Genomic DNA, 22,349 nt, shown 5'->3' on the forward strand with positions numbered 1-22,349 from the left:
AGACAGCCAAAGTAAAGCTAGCATCGGCTCATCTCAACGAGACACCTTCAGTGAACGGTAGTGGATGGAAACAAGCATTCATTTCCCAATTTGTATTTGCACATTTTTCTAAAAATTCTGTTAAAATGGAAATCTTTTAGATGGAAACCTGGCTACAGAGACCAGGGTCCATGTTCTGATCCACCCATGGCACCTTGATCAATCGACATGCTACGTGCACGGTACAGTAGACAGAACCATTCGCCACTTGCTGTGAACACCTGGAACCGGATCGGCAGGATCTGCCACATTTGCTTCGCTGTGGACTTTTCAAGTTTGAGCATGTTTCTTGATCTGTAATGAAACTAAAACTCATCCCTGAGTTTAACAGAGCAAGTTTCGCTGAACATTTTGGCACCTTCGTCATGTAAACCTTTTGTTCTCGGTACTTTGTTATGCTCAGTTCCTGCGGTGGATTAACAGAGCCGACACATTGTCCGAAGCTTTATTTAAAAAACAGAACTGGATCCATACCTTTCAGCCCAAAAGTCTTTAGCTCAGTCCGAATAGCTGCAACAACAGGGAGCACTAGTTTCTGCACCTGAGCATTCGGTTTCACGGGATACAAATGCCCAAGGAAAGATTGTTTGAGGGGTTTTGTAAGGACTTGTGGATCGTCTGTCGGAAGGTGTGATTCACTTAAAGGCTTATTTTTAGGATTCAAAGATCATACCACAGCTTTAAAAGAACACAAGTTTTGCCCACATCTAACCTTTTGTTAATGTGTATTCTTTAAACTTTTCCCAAATCATCCATTGGCGTTTAGCTGGGTTTTCTTCCTTCCATGCAGCCTTTAGTGTCAGTTTGTTTCTCTGAAACGTAACTGGCAGTGACATAAGATTTGGGCGAAGACCACGAAGATCCACGAAGACCTGGTCCATCGAATCACTCTGCAATAGGGCCCTACTTGTTCATAAAGCTTCACTATTTTACTGGTTTTAAGTTGGTGGTGGAATTTTCTTTCTAATTTTCTTTTTAAAGGTAATTTAAAATAATGTTTTTGTTGTTGCATAGATTGTGTTAATTAACTGTGGTCATGTAAATTTTCTCATCCGTGTCCCAAAATGTCCCAAAAAGTTCCCAAAAAAACAGTTCTTTCAATTCGGTGAGTGAGAACACCTGGACGAGCGACGAGAAAGGAAGCCGAGTCGCAACAAAGCGCAGTGGTCCTCTACTCCCTCTACTTCCTGCACCCGTGGTCCTCTACTTCCTGCACCCGTGGTCCTCTACTTCCTCTACTTCCTGAGCCCGTGGCCCGTGATGGAGTTGTATTCATACAGGAGTTGTAGTTTTCAAACGTGTGTTCTCGCTGCCAGGATGAAGCTGCTGTCTTTTGCTTTGTAAATGATTGTGGTCTGATGTTAACTGTAATTGGGTGTTTTTCGTACAGTATTTTTTTATCCCAACTGGTCTACGTTTGTGCACTGAGTATTAAATATGTTGCACAGTTGGGAGGTGTTGTTTCGTCTTTAAATGCAGTGGTTGGGTTTTATGGATATGACTGACTTGTCATGAGACTGTTTTCTGTTCCGATCCATTCTCATGTCTCATGTTTCACAGTTTCAGTTGATTTCAGAGACGCATTGGAAACATAAAGAGATGTATGGGAAACATAAAGAGACGTATGGGAAACATTCAGAGACATATGGGAAACATACATTCAGAGCCGTATGGGAAACATACAGAGACGTATGGAAAACATACATTCAGAGAAGTATGGGAAACATACAGAGACATATGGAAAACATACATTCAGAGCCGTATGGGAAACATACAGAGACGTATGGAAAACATACATTCAGAGAAGTATGGGAATCGTACAGAGACGTATGGAAAACATACAGACGTATGGAAAACATTCAGAGACATATGGGAAACATACATTCAGAGCCGTATGGGAAACATACAGAGACGTATGGAAAACATACATTCAGAGAAGTATGGGAAACGTACAGAGACGTATGGAAAACATACATTCAGAGACGTATGGAAAACATACATTCAGAGACGTATTAGAAACATGAGAGGTATGGGAAACATACAGAGACGTATGGAAAACATACATTCAGAGCCGTATGGGAAACGTACAGAGACGTTAGGGAAAACATACATTCAGAGACGTATTGGAAACATAAATTCAGAGCCGTATTGGAAACATACATTCAGAGACGTATGGGAAACATACATTCAGAAATGTATGGTAAACATACAGAGATGTATGGGAAACATTTAGAGACGTATGGGAAACATTTAGAGACATACATTTAGAGACATACATTCAGTGACGTAGAAACACCACTGAACCTCATGTACAAACAGATAATGATGACATACTGGGCCTAGAAGCAAAATATCCATTATCTTTTGGGTGTCTTCGAATGCAGTATTTTTCCATTTGCCTTCATATAACTTGTTTTGCAAATCCATCCATCCATCCATTATCACCCGCTTATCCGGGGTCGGGTCGCGGTGGCAGCAGGTTCAGCAGGCCGACCCAGGCTTCCCTCTCACCCGCAACACTTTCCAGCTCATTCTGGGGGATCCCGAGGCGTTCCAAGGCCAGCCGGGAGATATAATCCCTCCAGCGTGTCCTCGGTCTTTCCCGGGGCCTCCTACCAGTTGGACATGCCCGGAAAACCTCTAATGGGAGGCGTCCAGGAGGCATCCTCACTAGATGCCCGAACCACCTCAGCTGACTCCTTTCGACACGAAGGAGCAGCGACTCGACTCCAAGCTCCCCCCTGATGTCCGAGCTCCTTACCCTATCTCTAAGGCTGAGCCCGGCCACCCTACGGAGGAAGCTCATTTCGGCCGCTTGTATCCGAGATCTCGTTCTTTCGGTCACGACCCAGAGTTCGTGACCATAGGTGAGGGTTGGAACGTAGACCGACCAGTAAATGGAGAGCTTTGCCTTCCGGCTCAGCTCCCTCTTCACCAAGACGGACCGGTACAGCGCCTGTTTTACTGCTGCAGCCGCACCGATCCGCCTGTCGATCTCCCGCTCCACCTTACCCTCACTCGTGAACAAGACCCCGAGATACTTGAACTCCTTCGCTTGGGGTAGGCAGTTTGCCCCCACCTGGAGGGAGCAATCCGCCGGTTTCCGGTGGAGCACCATGGCCTCAGATTTGGAGGTGCTAACTCTCATCCCTGCCGCTTCGCACTCGGCTGCAAAACGCCCCAGTGAATGCTGGAGGTCACGGTCCGAGGAGGCAAACAGGACCACATCATCCGCGAACAGCAGAGAGGCGATCCCGAGACTCCCGAACCGGATCCTCTCCGCCCCCTGGCTGCGCCTAGATATCCTGTCCATGAAGGTCACGAACAGGACCGGTGATAAAGGGCAGCCCTGGCGGAGGCCAACACCCACCGGGAACGTGTCTGACTTACTACCGAGGAGACGAACACAGCTCCTACTGCAGGCGTACAGAGACCAGATGGCCCGTGCCAACGGGTCCGGCACCCCATACTCCCGCAGCACCCCCCACAAAAACCCCCGAGGGACCCGGTCGAAAGCCTTCTCCAGGTCTACAAAGCACATGTAAACTGGTTGGGCAAACTCCCAGGACCCCTCCAGTAATCTTGCGAAGGTAAAGAGCTGGTCCACTGTTCCACGACCGGGACGGAATCCGCACTGTTCGTCTTTTAAAACCGAGGTTCGACAAGCGGTCGGAGCCTCCTCTCCAGCACTCTGGCATAAGCTTTTCCAGGGAGGCTGAGCAGTGTGATACCACGATAGTTCGAGCACACTCTCCGGTCCCCCTTCTTGAAGATGGGAACCACCACCCCGGTCTGCCAGTTCATGGGCACTGTTCCCGACCCCCGTGCGACACTGAAAAGGCGTGTCAACCAAGACAGCCCAACAATGTCCAGCTCTTTCAGCATCTCAGGGCGGATCTCATCCACCCCTGGCGCCTTGCCACCAAGGAGCTTTTTGACTACCTTAGCGACCTCTGCCAGGGATATGGGTGAAACCACCCCAAAGTCTTCCGGCGCTGCCCCCTCTCCGGGGGACATGTTGGCCGGGTTTAGGAGTTCCTCAAAGTGCTCTTTCCACCGCCCGACGATGTCCCCAGTCCGGGTCAGCAGTTCCCCCCCCCCCCTGCTGAGAACAGCCTGGGGTAGACCCTGCTTTCCCTTCCTGAGCCGTCGGATGGTTTGCCAGAACTTCCTTGAGGCCAAACGAAAGTCCTTCTCCATGGCCTCCCCGAACTCCTCCCATGCCCGAGTTTTAGCCTCCGCGACCATCGCAGCTGCAGCCCTTCTGGCCCGCCGGTACCCGTCAGCTGCTTCAGGAGACCCCTGGGCCAGCCAGGCCGGAAAGGCCTCCTTCTTTAGTTTGACGGCTTCCCTCACCCCCGGTGTCCACCACCGGGTTCTCGGGTTGCCGCCACGACAGGCACCGATGACCTTCCGGCCACAGCCCCGAGCAGCCGCGTCCACAATAGAGGCTTTGAACAAGGTCCACTCGGATTCCATGTCCCCAGCCTCCCTCGGGATTTGTGAGAAGTTCTTCCGGAGGTGGGAGTTGAAGACCTCCCGGACAGGATCCTCTGCCAGACGTTCCCAGTTCACCCTCACTACACGTTTGGGCTTGCCAGGTCTTTCTAGCCGAGTCCCCCGCCATCTGATCCAACTCACCACCAGGTGGTGATCAGTTGACAGCTCTGCTCTTCTCTTCACCCGAGTGTCCAAGATCGCAACCCGTAGGCGCAGGGAGGCGACCCTCTCGTTCCCCGGGGAAAACTCCAACACAGCGGCGCTCAGCCGGGGGCTCGTGAGTATCCCCACTCCCGCCCGGCGCCTCTCACCCTGGGCAACTCCAGAAAAGGACAAAGTCCAACCCTTCTCCAGGAGCTTGGTTCCAGAGCCCATGCTGTGCGTGGAGGTGAGCCCAACTATATCTAGCTGGTACCGCTCCACCTCCTGCACCAGCTCCGGCTCTTTCCCCGCTAGTGAGTTGACGTTCCACGTCCCTAGAGCTAGTCTATGCCGCCAGCGATCGGCCTGCCCAGGTCTCCCGCCTGGCCCGCCGCCCGGTCTACATAGCACCCGACCCCGATAATTCTCCCTGCGGGTGGTGGGTCCACAGGGTAACTGCTGCTCCATGGTGTTTTTTCGGGCTGAGCCCGACCGGGCCCCATGGGTGAAAGCCCGGCCACCAGACGCTCGCCGACGAGCTCCCCTCCTGGGTCTGGCTCCGGGAGGGTGCCCCGGTTTCCCTTGTCCGGGCAAGGTAGCTTCAGTCCGTGGGCTGCTGTTCATCAGGGTTTATTGAACCGCTCTTAGTCTGGGCTCTCCCCCGAGACCTGTTTGCCTTGGGAGACCCTACCAGGGGCTGATGCCCCGGACAACATAGCTCCCAGAATCACTGAGCCACTCAAACTCCTCCACCACGTTAAGGTGGCGATTCATAGGAAAACACACAATTTGCAAATCATCGTGCAAATTGTGTGTTTTGGGAAAGGAAACAGTCGTGGCTAGTCACGATAAGCTTCTAACTTCATGAGACTTTGCCACACACTCCTTTTCCACACTAAAGCACTCTATAAGTATATATTGTTTATACACTGCAGGGTCCCGTACTAAAACACTCTATACGTATATATTGTTTATACACTGCAGGGTCCCGTACTAAAACACTCTATACGTATATATTGTTTATACACTGCATATTCTCTAGCTAAACAAGGTCTGAGACAGGATAATATGGATTTAGCTTTCAGTAAAGTTGAAGCTAAAGCAGTATTATGGAGCATTACATGACGGTCTGGCAAAAGCATTGGGATGAAGGAAATAAAGGTGAAATTATCCGTTTTATGATATGAAATTAACAGTGAAAACAATAGGAACACATTCCAAAGAGCTAACAATCACATCAAGATTGAGGTTAAGGTCCACTGGGTTAAATAACACTGTACACGTAATAGGGAAACAACGTTCTGTGTGAATGCTGCGTAAAAGAAGAAACTTTTGAATGTGTTATCTTTAATTGCCAGAGAAGTATGAATTTAAAGAATAAATTAAAGAAGTCTGGTATGTAGTGAGAGTATTGAGTCTTAATAATTAAGTTACTTTTGAGGATGTAACATGTAATGCGTTGTTTGAGTTTTTAAAAGAAACTGTAAAGAATAATTGTTTTTATTTCGTTCGTTGGTTTTCTCCTATTTTGTAATGACGGTGATTCTCCTCCAGGTGGCGGTAACGCCCCTTGTTGAACAAAACGAAGAAGATGAGTCAGGCAAAAGAAGAAGAGCTCGTCATATGACTGTTGGATAACAAACCGGAACAGAATATTGTATCTTTGTTGTTGGGATATGTCACATGTCATCACATTCAGATGATGACAGAGGAGCAGACGCTGTGCTCCTTGGGTCTAGATAACGTCCTTCCGTCTCCGCAGGTTGAAGGTCTCGCGCTGGTACGAGTTTTTCTCACGCACGAAGAAACCCAACTCCAACACGCACTCTCTCTTGGAAGATACTCTGGACTACCAGCCGAGGTGCGTACACACTTAGACACGATGTACGGTCTCACTTGTTTTACCGTTATGCTATTTAGCAACCTTTCTTTTTTTTCAGAATATAAAAAGGTATGACTAAATCGTTTTTAGGGTATCAAACATCTTTGTGGCATCTCGCGTTACCAATGTATGTTGTTTACTCAGAAGTGTATTTAACTCTAACGTGTGTCCAGAGGAAAGGGGGCTTTTGGTCAATAAAAGTATTCAAAATGACAGCAGCAAAGAACCAGGTTTGACTTCCTGCTTTACGGCAACACGCGCAGGGCAGTTGGCTCCTCGCCAAGGCACGGGAGCAGGTACAGGGTTGGTACTTTGGGATTATGAATTCATACCCTGATGGGAGGAGCTACCATGCAAGGTACCACCTGTCCATCAGGACTAACTAACATTCACACACTGATGGGAGGAGCTACCATGCAAGGTACCACCTGTCCATCAGGACTAACTAACATTCACACACTGATGGGAGGAGCTACCATGAAAGGTGCACCTGTCCATCAGGACTAACTAACATTCACACACTGATGGGAGGAGCTACCATGAAAGGTACCACCTGTCCATCAGGACTAACTAACATTCACACACTGATGGGAGGAGCTACCATGAAAGGTGCACCTGTCCATCAGGACTAACTAACATTAGGCTTGTTGGTTAGAGCTGCGCCTCGCCTGGAATCCAGACAAGAGCAGGCGGCCGCTGTAGGGGGTGTTGCCACAAAACTACGATCAAGTCGGACAGTTTTCAGCTGCCTTCAAAGAACACACAGGAAGTCAGTGTTCAGGAAGTCACAACAACAGTTGTTAGTTCTAGTTTACAGACCAAATGTTGATAACTATGGCGGAAGAAATAGCGTTTGCATTCTTGATGAAATGGAGGCAGAAGAGATCCCTCTACTTATGTCATAGTACTAACGAGTAGTTTTCAGCAGCTGAAGTTTGAGTAGTGGTTGTAGTAGAAGTATCAGTGGCTCCAAGAAGTAGCAGTAGGATCAAAAAGATGAATCATACAGTAATAGTTGAAGATTGTGTCAACATTTAAAGTTGAAATGTGTCTGAGGTGAAGTTCACTTCCCAGCATTCCAACAAATATATTTAACAGAACTAATCATCTTAACGGGCATATTAAATAAGGTTTGGGATATCTAATATGTAATCTCACAAATGGACCAAATGCATTTTCAAAATAAATCTACTTTTCACCGTGGTCTAAATTTTGATATCTTTTTATTTATTCAACTATATTATTTTTGGAATTGAGGACAAAAGATTGGCCATATTGTAGTTGTTGGATGTCATATTTATTTACACATATAAATACATATGTGAAGATAGTTGTCATTTCTCTATAAATTATTTATTTACAGATGCTAAATAAATAACCTTATACATTATTATTATTATTATTATTACCCACATATTTGCACTACATGAGACAAATAGCGAACAATTGAATGTTAAGTATTACAACTACCCCTAAAATATGGATTTTCTACAACACATGGTTATTGCTGTCAGATCTAAAAAACAATCAGCTCTCTGATGTGGAGACAGCAAGGCGTTTCCCATCATGCACTGGGCCACGCAGTCGATGGAGAGCTCCTGCGGCGCCTGGCTCTAAAATCGACGGCTGCCTCGCTCTTGTGAGAGTATCGTTGACCATGTGTGCATGACGTCAGAGCAAGTCGGACACAAATCTAACCAGCATGCATTGCGTGCCGATCGCCAGCAATCAATTCTGCGCAGAACTGGCTAATCTCGAACAAACCTATTCACACACTGATGGGAGGAGCTACCATGCAAGGTACCACCTGTCCATCAGGACTATCTAACATTCACACACTGATGGGAGGAGCTACCATGCAAGGTACCACCTGTCCATCAGGACTATCTAACATTCATACACTGATGGGAGGAGCTACCATGTAAGGTACCACCTGTCCATCAGGACTATCTAACATTCACACACTGATGGGAGGAGCTACCATGAAAGGTACCACCTGTCCATCAGGACTATCTAACATTCACACACTGATGGGAGGAGCTACCATGCAAGGTACCACCTGTCCATCAGGACTATCTAACATTCATACACTGATGGGAGGAGCTACCATGCAAGGTACCACCTGTCCATCAGGACTATCTAATGAAAAAGTCAGTTTTTCTTTCCAACATATTTCCCTTTCTATGTCCATCTATTGCTTTGGTCTGGGATGTTCAGTGTTATAGCTTTTAAGACGTAGATGGCTTGTTATTTATATGTATTATGCACACAGGATCAAATTAGTTTAATTCCAATCAGTTGTGTGATTTGAGGTTGACAGTAATTTGTAGGAAACGAGCCGTGATTTTAATGTTTCTGAATCGGGATCGGGATAGAACGAGTTGAATTGAAGCACACAAACTATTTCCTCTCTCAGACTAAGATACATTAGTTCACTCTTTGGGGGGATCTCTCTTAAAGCTTGTATGTATTCTGCAAAAATATAAAAATATTTTCAAATTAGTAATGAGTAGGGTCTTGAAACTAGAACAAGTAAAACAGTGCATTAGAGTATGGAAAAATACAACTTTAATTTAGATAAGACTTCAGATAAGTGATATAAATGAGTAATCAATTGCAAAAAATAATTTGAACTCAATAAGAGGGATATATGTTAATGCAGGTTTAACGCGATGTTGCTCTTCGTGTGATGTGGGGAAAAAATATATAAAAACAAATGCCCAAAGTATTAGATCCGACTAAACTTCATAGTAATGTTCTTCTAAAACGTATCATGCCTCACAAACCAACTCAGTTTCATATATATATTAATCATACAATAGAGAAACATTCACACAACATCACAGGTATTCATTGGTCAGAACAGTGAAACTGAAGGAGGACAGAAGATTACAGAGGTCTGGTTGTAAATATAACATATAAATATTATATTGTACCTCACAGGATCAGAGGTCACGATGGGGTCAGCAGTGGAGAGGACCGACGAACATGTGAGAGAGTATCTAATCTACCGCGGGTTCACCAGCACCCTGAAGCACCTCGACACCGATATCAAAGCCGACAAGGAGAAAGGCTTCAGGGTACGATATATGATTTGTTTTTAACGGTTCTTGTCCTAAGGAACCTCATACAATGACTTTAACCCATGGGGTGTTTTCAGGTGGATAAGATCATCGATCAGCTGCAGCAGCTTGTTCAGAGCTTTGACCTGTCTGGGCTGAAGGAGTACTGGCTTTACTTGGACAGACGTCTGTTGTGCAGGCTGGAGGATGTTTACAGATCCACAGTCAACAAACTGAGAACCAGCCTGTACAGATACTACGTCATCAACACCGTCCAGGTAACATCATGTCGGGTAATCCAGCACACGAGTGTCTCCCAAACGGTAAAACTCTCTGTCAGACAACCTCCCCTTTGTCCTTTCACCCACTCAGAAAGGAAACATTGAGAAGACTCAGGAGTTCTTCCAGAAGCAGGCGTTAGAGCTGCAGAGTCAGGTTGAGTGGCGTGATTGGTTCATTCTGCCGTTTATACCCACCCCTGAGCAGAACCCCGCCTTCTCTCCGTACTTCTCCCGGCAGTGGGCCGACACCTTCCTGGTCTCGCTGCACAACTTCCTGTCCGTCCTCTTCCAGTGTATGCATATCCTTCAGCTGAATCCTCAGCCGTTTGCAGATGAATGTCCAGTTAGCAGCTGCATTCAATTTCATAGTGAAGCCGTTGTTTGCAACTCTAAAGGACGCCACGCTGATCCACTTAGTCTGTTTGCCATTTAAACTCTGAATCGACTGGTTTCCAGTCCTTAACTGGTTGTCACCCCAGCCTGTTCTGCTGAGCTTTGATGCTGAAGTTCAGAAGACCACAAGCCTGACTGAGGAGAACGAACAGCTCTGCCAGCTGGTGAGTATAAAATGATTCACATCTGGTGATTGAGGCAGTTCCTTTTAAGATTAGCTTTAAAAATCAATTCACAAAAGTTCATATTCTATTTTTAAATGTTACTTCATTTAGTTAAAAGTCCCATTTTAGTTTTTAAAAGGTTCAATTCAATTCAGTTTATTTTGTATAGCCCAATATCACAAATTACAAACTCCCCTCAGAGGGCTTTACAATCTGTACACATACGACATCCCTGACCTTTGACCTCACATTGAATCAGGAAAAACTCACCAAAAATAACCATAGACAGGGAAAAAAGGGAAGAAACCTTCAGGAGAGCAACAGAGGAGGATCCCTCTCCCCGGATGGACAGAAGAATAGATGTCATGTGTACAGAATGAACAGCATTTACAAAGTTACATAAACACATTACATGAATATGACAATGTATGAATGGAACTCCAATCCATGAAACAGAAGGAGGTGGAGGGGGGGCGGGGCGCATCAGCAGGACCAATGGGAGGCCGGTTCACCAGCATCAGACACCTCCAGGTCCAATGGACCCTATGAGACGTGAAGTCACAACGACTCCGGGGGGGAAGCAGAGTTAATACGGTGCAATGGAGAGATGTAAATTCATCCATAAGGAGAGAGAGAAGATGAGATAGGTGCTCAGTGTATCCTAAAACATCCCCCAGCAGCCTATAAGCCTATAGCAGCATATCAAGGGGCTGGACCAGGGCAAACCTGATTCAGCCCTAACTATAAGCACTATTAAAGAGGAAAGTCTTAAGTCTATTCTTAAATGAGGTGACTGTGTCTGCCTCCAGGACTGAAAGTGGAAGCTGGTTCCATACAAGAGGAGCTTGATAACTGAAGGCTCTGGCTCCCATCCTACTTTTTAGGACTCTAGGAACCACAAGTAGCCCCGCATTTAGTGATCAGCTCTCTAGTGGGGCAATATGGTACTACAAGCTCCTTAAGATATGATGGTGCATCACCAATCAAGGCTTTGTAGGTGAGGAGAAGAATTTTAAATGTGATTCTTGATTTTACAGGGAGCCAGTGCAGAGCAGCTAATACAGGAGTCATGTGATCTCTTTTCTTAGTTTTTGTGAGTACACGAGCTGCAGCATTCTGGATCAACTGGAGGGATTTAAGAGACTTATTAGAGCAGCCTGATAATAAGGAGTTGCAGTAATCTGATCTGGAAGTAACAAACACGTGAACCAGCTTTTCTGAACAGAACCTTGTGGAACTCCGTGATTAACGTTGGTGGTCATTGAGGCTTCATCGTTTACAAATACAAATTGAGATCGATCTGATAAATATGATTTAAACCAATTTAGTGCGGTACCTGAAATGCCAATCGACTGATCCAGTCTCTGTAATAGGATGTCATGATCAATGGTGTCGAACGCAGCACTAAGGTCTAATAATACCAGTACAGAGATGAGTCCTTTATCAGCACTAAGGTCTAACAAGACCAGTACAGAGATGAGTCCTTTATCAGCACTAAGGTCTAACAAGACCAGTACAGAGATGAGTCCTTTATCAGCACTAAGGTCTAATAATACCAGTACAGAGATGAGTCCTTTATCAGCACTAAGGTCTAATAATACCAGTACGGAGATGAGTCCTTTATCAGCACTAAGGTCTAACAAGACCAGTACAGAGATGAGTCCTTTATCAGCACTAAGGTCTAACAAGACCAGTACAGAGATGAGTCCTTTATCAGCACTAAGGTCTAACAAGACCAGTACAGAGATGAGTCCTTTATCTGATCCAATTAGGAGGTCATTAGTAATTTTCACCAGTGCTGTCTCTGTGCTGTGGTGTTTTCTAAATCCTGACTGAAACTCCTCAAATAAACTATTCTGATGTAGAAAGTCACACAACTGATTTGCGACTACTTTCTCAAGGATCTTAGAGAGGAAGGGAAGGTTAGAGATCGGTCTGTAGTTAGCCAACACCTCTGGATTAAGAGTGAGATTAAGGTCAGTTCTTTAATTGAAATAGTCCCACCATTTATTTCGCCATTTAGTTAAAACAAGTCACAAACAAGTGCCATCATATTGTAATCAAATTGGTGGATTGCATTTGGTTTATTTATTACAAAATGTTTAGTGTAAAGAGTTCATTATCATCAGATCATAATTTTTGGAAAATACTACTGTTTGTAGCACATCTCAAAAGTGTAGTGTTGTTGGTAGCAGATTTAAATAGTAATTAATTACTATCTAGATATGTAATGATTATGAATAAATAAATGATAACTTTTAGACCCATGAACTAGTATCAAAGAATGATGGCACTCAGCTTACACCATAAGCCACCATTAGTTGAACTAACAGAATTAAAAAGAAGAATTTTGGAAAAATATTTGATATTAATCCATTAAATCTTAATATCAGGGTGGCTACAGAATTCTTTTTACGGTGTACATTAATATTTATTGGACTAACTACATAACTAAACTATTAAACAGAAAAGTTCGAAGTTCCCTCCACATTTTCCCCGTAGCAGCATGGGTTCCCTCCACGTTCTCCATGTGTCAGCGTGGGTTCCCTCCATGTTCTCCCTTTGTCAGCGTGGGTTCCCTCCATGTTCTCCCTTTGTCAGCGTGGGTTCCCTCCACGGTCTCCCTGTGTCAGCGTGGGTTCCTTCCACGTTCTCCATGTGTCATCGTGGGTTCCCTCCATGTTCTCCCTTTGTCAGCGTGGGTTCCCTCCACGTTCTCCATGTGTCAGCGTGGGTTCCCTCCATGTTCTCCCTTTGTCAGCGTGGGTTCCCTCCACGTTCTCCATGTGTCAGCGTGGGTTCCCTCCATGTTCTCCCTGTGTCAGCGTGGGTTCCCTCCACGTTCTCCATGTGTCAGCGTGGGTTCCCTCCATGTTCTCCCTTTGTCAGCGTGGGTTCCCTCCACATTCTCCATGTCTCAGCGTGGGTTCCCTCCATGTTCTCCCTTTGTCAGCGTGGGTTCCCTCCACGTTCTCCATGTGTCAGCGTGGGTTCCCTCCATGTTCTCCCTGTGTCAGCGTGTGCTCCCTTCACGTTCTCCTTGTATCAGCGTGGGTTCCCTCCATGTTCTCCCTTTGTCAGCGTGGGTTCCCTCCACGGTCTCCCTGTGTCAGCATGGGTTCCCTCCACGTTCTCCTTGTGTCAGTGTGGGTTCCCTCCACATTGTCCTTGTGTCAGCGTGTGTTCCTTCCACGTTCTCTGTGTCAGCGTGGGTTCCCTCCATGTTCTCCCTTTGTCAGCGTGGGTTCCCTCCACGGTCTCCCTGTGTCAGCGTGGGTTCCCTCCACGTTCTCCTTGTGTCAGCATGGGTTCCCTTCACGTTCTCCTTGTGTCAGCGTGGGTTCCCTCCACATTCTCCTTGTGTTAGGGTGGGTTCCCTCCACGTTCTCCCTGTGTTAGCATTGGTTCCCTCCACGTTCTCCTCGTGCCAGTGTGGGTTCCCTCCACATTCTCTTCTTGTCAGCTTGGGTTCCCTCCACGTTCTCCCTGTGTTAGCGTTGGTTCCCTCCACGTTCTCCTTGTGCCAGTGTGGGTTCCCTCCACATTGTCCTTGTGTCAGCTTGGGTTCCCTCCACATTCTCCCTGTCAGCGTGGGTTCCCTCCACATTCTCCTCTTGTCAGCTTGGGTTCCCTCCACGTTCTCCTTGTGCCAGTGTGGGTTCCCTCCACATTGTCCTTGTGTCAGCTTGGGTTCCCTCCACATTCTCCCTGTCAGCGTGTGTTCCCTCCACGTTCTCTGTGTCAGCGTGGGTTCCCTCCACGTTCTCATTGTGTCAGCGTGGGTTCCTTTCACGTTCTCCTTGTGTCAGCGTGGGTTCCCTCCATATTCTCCCTGTAGCTGCGTGGGTTCCCTCCACGTTCTCCTTGTGTCGGTGTGGATTCCCTCCACGTTCTCCTTGTGTCAGCGTGAGTTCCCTCCACGTTCTCCTTGTGTCAGTGTGGGTTCCCTCCACGTTCCCCTCCTGTCAGCGTGGGTTCCCTCCACGTTCTCCCCGTAGCAGCGTGGGTTCCCTCCACATTCTCCCTGTATAAGCGTGGGTTCACTCCACGTTCTCCGGCTTCCTCCCACAGTCCTAAGGTGTGCAGCTCAGGTTCACTGGAGACTCTAAACTCCCCGTGTGATTGTGAGCCTGAACGGTTGTCTGTCTCTATACGAGCCCTGAGAGAAACTGGACACCTGTTCAGGTGAACCCTGTCCAGGTTCAGGTGAACCCTGTCCAGGTCCAGGTGAACCCTGTCCAGGTGAACCCTGTCCAGGTGAACACTGTCCAGGTGAACACTGTCCAGGTCCAGGTGAACCCTGTCCAGGTGAACACTGTCCAGGTGAACACTGTCCAGGTCCAGGTGAACACTGTCCAGGTCCAGGTGAACCATGTCCAGGTCCAGGTGAACCCTGTCCAGGTCCAGGTGAACACTGTCCAGGTGAACACTGTCCAGGTCCAGGTGAACCCTGTCCAGGTGAACACTGTCCAGGTGAACATTGTCCAGGTGAACCCTGTCCAGGTGAACACTGTCCAGGTACAGGTGAACCCTGCCTTCGTTCAATGTCAGCTGGGATCAGCTCCATCCTCCCCTGAATAGGATAAGTAGTTTGGATAATGGAATGGAATATTTATATCTTTGATTATTTTATTACATGAACATCCCACTCATGTACATGTGTAAAGGGGGAGGGAGGGAACCCACACTGGCACAAGGAGAACGTGAAGGGAACCCACGCGGATACAAGGAGAACGTGATGGGAGGTTAAGCTGCTCTTCTCTGGACATCTGCATTTGGGTGGATGTTGAATCACACTCCATCTTTCCATGGATTCATATTTCTTCAGAACCTGGTTGAGGTTCTGCTGGAACCGTTCTTCCTCGTCATCTTACCACCCCTTGGTAGCTTCAGGGTCATGAGGACTCTTATCACCCCCTTGGTAGCTTCAGGGTCATGAGGACTCTTATCACCCCCTTGGTAGCAGCAGGGTCATGAGGACTCTTATCACCCCCTTGGTAGCTTCAGGGTCATGAGGACTCTTATCACCCCCTTGGTAGCTTCAGGGTCATGAGGACTCTTATCACCCCCTTGGTAGCAGCAGGGTCATGAGGACTCTTATCACCCCCTTGGTAGCAGCAGGGTCATGAGGCCTCTTATCACCCCCTTGGTAGCTTCAGGGTCATGAGGACTCTTATCACCCCCTTGGTAGCTTCAGGGTCATGAGGACTCTTATCACTCCTTGGTAGCAGCAGGGTCATGAGGCCTCTTATCACTCATTCGTAGCAGCAGGGTCATGAGGCCTCTTATCACTCCTTGGTAGCAGCAGGGTCATGAGGCCTCTTATCACTCCTTGGTAGCAGCAGGGTCATGAGGCCTCTTATCACTCCTTGGTAGCAGCAGGGTCATGAGGCCTCTTATCACTCCTTGGTAGCAGCAGGGTCATGAGGCCTCTTATCACCCCTTGGTAGCAGCAGGGTCATGAGGCCTCTTATCACTCCTTGGTAGCTTCAGGGTCATGAGGCCTCTTATCACTCCTTGGTAGCAGCAGGGTCATGAGGCCTCTTATCACCCCTTGGTAGCAGCAGGGTCATGAGGCCTCTTATCACTCCTTGGTAACTTCAGGGTCATGAGGCCTCTTATCACCCCTTGGTAGCAGCAGGGTCATGAGGCCTCTTATCACCCCTTGGTAGCAGCAGGGTCATGAGGCCTCTTATCACCCCTTGGTAGCAGCAGGGTCATGAGGCCTCTTATCACTCCTTGGTAACTTCAGGGTCATGAGGCCTCTTATCACTCCTTGGTAACTTCAGGGTCATGAGGCCTCTTATCACCCCTTGGTAGCAGCAGGGTCATGAGGCCTCTTATCACTCCTTGGTAACTTCAGGGTCATGAGGCCTCTTATCACCCCTTGGTAGCAGCAGGGTCATGAGGCCTCTTATCACCCCTTGGTAGCAGCAGGGTCATGAGGCCTCTTATCACCCCTTGGTAGCAGCAGGGTCATGAGGCCTCTTATCACCCCTTGGTAGCAGCACGGTCATGAGGCCTCTTATCACCCCTTGGTCTTCAGAGTCTCTTGCTCTGCCCGTTGGTGCATTGCAGGTCGGAGCGTCATGGCACATTCGCCAACATTATCAGAGTTGTAGTAAAAGCAAAGTAAAAAGCATTGATGTATTGTTGTTATTGTGATGTATTGCCTTTGTACTTTAGTTTCACATTCTTGAATTGTTAATTCATTAGAGATATTTATGACCCTGGGTGTCGGATGGTAGTCCTGAAGTTAACCGTTTATTTTCTGTACTGAGTTTTGGCGAGATGATAATGGGTTATGATATTGCTTGTTGTTGTATCTGACCTGTCTTGTCTTCTCTCATCCAGCTGTTTGCCCTGCAAACAGAAAGCCGGGACCAGAGAGAGGGAGACGAGATGGTCCACCACAAGCTGCCGGTCTATGTCCAGAACATGGACCGTCTAGGAGACACTGAGCTGTGAGACACTGACATCACTGTCTTTATTTATTACTGGCTACAACTAAGATGGCTGCCATTCTGTCATTGTTTTTAATGATGATTTTAAATACCATTGACAATATAATGCTTTTTTATAGGACCAGGACCTCGATACGTTTTGAGTACGGCTAGTCCCACTTACCCTGATAAAGATACTTTTTAACGATTGTAGATCAACAGGTATAAATTATGTTCAACTTTTCTGTAAATTTAAGCTCTTCAATGAAAAACCCAAACTGTATTGTGTTGTTCCAGTTGGCAGACAACCTACATAAGTATATGAAGTGTGACGCAATGTTTCTATGTTGCCTCTTCACACAACTCCAAATGATTTGAACTGGAATGTCAATATGCAATATACAACACAAATACCACGTTAACCGTTTAGCCAATACAACCATCGTCACGCCTTCACGCCTTCATGAATGTGAATACAGAAAGTTCACAACAAGGTGCAAACCACTGGAGAACAGGAAGGCCTAGACCAGAACACATCGCAATGAGCCAGATCACTTTTAGATGACGGTTCTATGGAAGATGAAACTCAGAATTACATGCTTTTGTTGTATCCATTGAATTGAAGCTGAAAGTCAGACGTTGACTGCTTCAGTTCAAATCATTTGGAGTTGCGTAAAGAGGCAACATTCTGAAAAATGTTGTCACAGTCCATATACTTATGGCCATGACTGTATATCTTCTCTCTAAGAAGTCTTTCTATCTATCGCAGTTCTGTGTTTCTCACACTGATTTCTATGTTTTAGTTTTATTTTGTACCACAAAACACAGGACAGACGCACACTGTCTGGTGTTGAGCTTTAGTTCACTATGAAGTCGTATATGTTGATTATGTAGAACAGAAGAGTTTTAGAGCACAACTTGGCCTCCTGCTAAATGAAGGGTGCTATAGTTATTTGCTAACGCTTCAGAAAAGTTTACATTATTATTTGAGTTCTGAGATTTATCTCTAAATTCTGAGGATAAAATCAAATAATACTTCAAATGAATATAATGTTCCTGTCACCAACTAAAGAGAGGAATGTGAGGAAGTTTAAGTAAAGTTGTAACAGGCTGTCATTCAGAAACCTCCTAGATCTTCACCCCCAGAGTTACTTTTAGAAGAATTGTGAAGCACTTCAAAGCAGCCCAAACTCCTGAATTATGTTCTGTTTATTCATTCACTAAATACAGATTTAAAAATATTTTACCTAACTTATTGTTAATGATACAGTATCTGCTGTTTTAGACTGTGTGTTGTGATGCAGTTGATGTTGTCAAATAAACAATTCACCTGATGAATTGTTGTTTCTTGTCAGTGCAATCCATTTTTTAATAAGATTCACATATTTCATACGCTGACAAAAAGGACTCCAGACTGGGCTGACCCACTCGGAAATGATTACTACCAATGAGACTCTTGGATATAAAGTAAAACAAGTTTTACCCGTACAGACATGCACATCAGACTCGGTTATACTTCAATATTCAGCTTTTTTTATGGATTTTGAAATTGTAATCCCTTACACTGCTCGTGAATGGGGAAAGTAATGATATTACATTAATAGCCAACACTAACAATGAGATATCAAAGAAGGAAATGCACAGAAACTAATAATATGTCAGTAGATAAAGGTCAGCTATAAGAAGCCATTAAAAGGTATAATATGTAGTCACATTGTTTGTAAACCGCATTCTAAACTCGACCCTCATCTGCGGTCTAACAAGCGAGACCAGGTGGCGCTGTTTGATTGGCTGGGGGGTCAACATGCTCTTTGCTGACCCTGAGGAGTCCTGAAGAGTCCCACACAGGCAGAGGGCAGGGTCTCTGCATATACAGACACCGCCCAACACTTCTAGCAGGTCTGGTGGATTATTTTTGGAAACGTCTATTCATTGTTTTTTGATATAAACCTTGAACAAAACTTGGAGATGAACCACTTCAGAGCTCCTGACAGCAAAGACGTGGCCCCTCCCCCTTGTCTCAAGTCATGTTTGTCCTGAATTTAGTAACGGAAACTGTCTTTTTGTGTCAAACAAAAATATCAACCTTGAAACAAATTCATAACAGGTGTAGTGTTCTCCTTTTCAGGCTTTACTAAATGTCTCGTAACCTCATGTTCTACTAGAGCCTTTTGACAGCTTTTTGGGTTAAACCCATCATTGCATCTTTGAAACTGGTCCAATCATGGACTGCATGACCTTACTACTGTTATCCAAACACAGATTACATTACATTTCATGTCATTTAGCTGACGCTTTTATCCAAAGAGACTTACAATAAGTGCATTAAACCATGAGTCCAAACTCAGAACAACAAGAATCAAGCAAGTACAATTTCTTCACTAAAGTTAAACAACAAAGTGCTATCAGTAAGAGACATTTAAGTGCTACTACGGCGCTACATTCCCTATTCAAGGTATAGTCGAAAAAGATGTGTTTTTAGTTTGCAGCGGAAGATGTAGAGACTTTCTGCTGTCCTGATGTCAATGGGGAGCTTGTTCCACCAATGAGGAGCCAGCACAGCAAACAGTCGTGATTTTGTTGAGTGTTTAGCTCGAAGTGAAGGAGCTACAAGCCGATTGGCAGAAGCCGAGTGAAGTGAACGAGGTGGGGTGTGAGGTTAGACCATGTCCTGGGTGTGAGGTTAGACCATGTCCTGGGTGTGAAGTTAGACCATGTCCTGGGTGTGAGGTTAGACCATGTCCTGGGTGTGAGGTTAGACCATGTCCTGGGTGTGAAGTTAGACCATGTCCTGGGTGTGAGGTTAGACCATGTCCTGGGTGTGAGGTTAGACCATGTCCTGGGTGTGAAGTTAGACCATGTCCTGGGTGTGAGGTTAGACCATGTCCTGGGTGTGAGGTTTGACCATGTCCTGGGTGTGAGGTTAGACCATGTCCTGGGTGTGAGGTTAGACCATGTCCTGGGTGTGAGGTTAGACCATGTCGTGGATGTGAGGTTAGACCATGTCCTGGGTGTGAGGTTAGACCATGTCCTGGGTGTGAGGTTAGACCATGTCCTGGGTGTGAGGTTAGACCATGTCCTGGGTGTGAGGTTAGGCCATGTCCTGGATGTAGACCGGACCCGATCTGTTCGCAGCACGGTACGCAAGTACCAATGTTTTGAAGCGGATGCGGGCGGCCACCGGTAACCAGTGAAGGTCGCGGAGGAGCGGAGGATTGTGGGTAAATTTCGGGAGGTTGAAGACCAGTCGAGCAGCTGCATTCTGGATGAGCTGTAGAGGTCGAATGGCATTAGCAGGTAGACCTGCCAGGAGGGAGTTGCTATAGTCTAGCCGTGAGATGACCAGATCCTGGACCAGAGCCTGGACCAGAACCTGTGCCGTCTTCTGAGTGAGAAGGGGTCGTATTCTCCTGATGTTGTACAGCATGTACCTACAGGAGCGTGTTATTGCAGTAATGTTGGCAGTCAGGGAGAGTTGACTGACAGGTGTCACACCGAGGTTCCTGGCAGTCGGAGTCGGAGCCAACACTGAGTTGTTGAAGTTAATAGTTAGGTCGTGGGTGGGAGAGCCTTTTCCTGGAAGGAGGAGAAGTTCAGTCTTGTCCGGGTTAATTTTCAGGTGGTGAGCGGACATCCACTGAGAGATGTCAGTCAGACATCCACTGAGAGATGTCAGTCAGACATCCACTGAGAGATGTCGGTCAGACATCCACTGAGAGATGTCGGTCAGACATCCACTGAGAGATGTCAGTCAGACAGGCAGAGATTCATGCTGCTACCTGTGTTTCGGATTGGGGAAACGAGAGGATCAGTTGGGTGTCGTCAGCATAGCTGTGGTAGGAGAAGCCATGCGAGAGAATGACAGAGCCGAGAGAGTTGGTGTACAGATAGAAGAGAAGAGGACCAAGGACTGAACCCTGAGGGACCCCAGTAGTCAGAGGACAAGGCTCAGACACAGATCCTCTCCAGGTTACCCGGTAAGAGCGGTCGGTGAGGTAGGATGAGAAGAGTGAGAGCGCGGTGCCTGAGATACCAGGTCCTGGAGGGAGGACATGAGGATCTGGTGGTTCACTGTGTCAAAGGCAGCGGAAAGGTCTAGAAGGATGAGGACAGAGGAGAGAGAGGATGCTCTAGTGGTGTGAAGGATAAGGACAGAGGAGAGAGAGGCTGCTCTAGTGTGAAGGATAAGGACAGAGGAGAGAGAGGCTGCTCTAGCAGTGTGAAGCTGCTCAGAGACAGCAAGGAGGGCAGTCTCTGTTGAGTGGCCTTGAATCCAGACTGGTGGGGGTCTAGAAAGTTGTTACTGTGGAGAAAGGAGGAGACTTGGTTAAAGATAGCTCGCTCTAGAGTTTTGGAAAGGATATTATGCATAGTCTTAATAACTGCTTTCACAACCCCAGAGCAAGACATTATGCAAAGACGGGCCATTATTACCAATTAATTGTTTTCAATTTTGAATTGTTTATTCTCTGATTCTACTGGCACTTTTAATTATTTTTAATGCAAAGGGAACACACCTTTTTGTTTTGTTGTTGTTGTTTTTAGAGGGACTTCAAAATAAGAGTTTGAATGATTGGAATTGGGGCAAGGTTTTGTTCTGCTCTTCGTGAATCTCTGTCCGCTCCTAAATCTTGACTTCATTCCGTCTTGGACAAATGTTTTACTCATTGAGCGCTGTGTTGTTACCCCCTCTTAGGGACTTGGTGTCGAGCCAGCGCCCAGTCAGCGCTGCCACCACGCCTTCCAGAAACTTTTTCTCTACATTCCTGCCGCAAGGTAGACGTACTCCGGGGAAACTGCCTCAGTTCACCACGGGGTCATCGCCAAGCCAGGCTGCAGTGGGAAGGAAGGACCCACCAATCAATCTGGTAAGAGGGGAAGGTGTTTTCAAGTTTAAAAGTATTACATTTCTTTAAAGATCTGTGTATCATTTCATTGATTGATGTATAATCGGTGCAAATATTGGCCACGCTTTGGTGTGAACGCAGAATAAGCCAAGGTATGACAACTTTAAGTAAATAAGTTGGCTACATGCTAATTTAACTTAGTTAATGTCACATAGTGAGGTAAAACTCCAGGTGCTGGTGTATTCCTTGCACATTGTGGATGTAACCTTCAATGCAGTCACTGTTTCCCTTGGTTTGGGTTCTTTTGGGGATCTTTGCAGATTTATCTGCCCACGTTTGATTGTTTCAACACGTCAGATTTTTGGACCACAAAAGCTAATGATGTTCCCTCCTTTCACTGTCATCCCCGTTCCTTACATTCATTTGTTTCATTTTTATGTTTATTTGGTAGGGACAAATCCATATACATAGAGAATTGCAAAACAATGATCCAATGCAGTGTATAATAGCATGTTTAGCTCCACATGATTATGACATAAGGGTATACCATCGTTGGGTCCGCTCATGTGATTGGTTGAAAATGGAGGAGATATCTGA

At 46.3% G+C, this 22,349-nt stretch overlaps 2 protein-coding genes across 2 annotated transcripts in view; both read left to right on the forward strand.

Moving 5' to 3' along the window:
- The window catches only part of LOC117740963 (ankyrin repeat domain-containing protein SOWAHB-like), a 7,827-nt gene extending 6,338 nt beyond the window's left edge, over positions 1 to 1,489 (forward strand). Inside the window, exon 5 of the mRNA XM_034547652.1 lies at positions 1 to 1,489. This exon is cut by the window's left edge and continues 859 nt beyond it. The gene's annotated coding sequence lies outside the window, so the exon portion shown is untranslated.
- Positions 1,490 to 6,281: 4,792 nt separating this feature from the next.
- The window catches only part of wdr91 (WD repeat domain 91), a 34,754-nt gene continuing 18,686 nt past the window's right edge, over positions 6,282 to 22,349 (forward strand). The window contains exons 1-7 of the mRNA XM_034546391.1: positions 6,282 to 6,541; positions 9,506 to 9,642; positions 9,723 to 9,902; positions 9,997 to 10,204; positions 10,380 to 10,462; positions 16,817 to 16,926; positions 21,602 to 21,773. Of these exons, the coding sequence (XP_034402282.1) occupies positions 9,520 to 9,642; positions 9,723 to 9,902; positions 9,997 to 10,204; positions 10,380 to 10,462; positions 16,817 to 16,926; positions 21,602 to 21,773 (876 nt within the window). The 5' untranslated portion in view covers positions 6,282 to 6,541; positions 9,506 to 9,519. The remainder of the gene's footprint in view (positions 6,542 to 9,505; positions 9,643 to 9,722; positions 9,903 to 9,996; positions 10,205 to 10,379; positions 10,463 to 16,816; positions 16,927 to 21,601; positions 21,774 to 22,349) is intronic.

Source organism: Cyclopterus lumpus, chromosome 12 (genome assembly GCF_009769545.1).
Source record: "Cyclopterus lumpus isolate fCycLum1 chromosome 12, fCycLum1.pri, whole genome shotgun sequence".
Taxonomy (NCBI): Eukaryota; Metazoa; Chordata; class Actinopteri; order Perciformes; family Cyclopteridae; genus Cyclopterus; species Cyclopterus lumpus.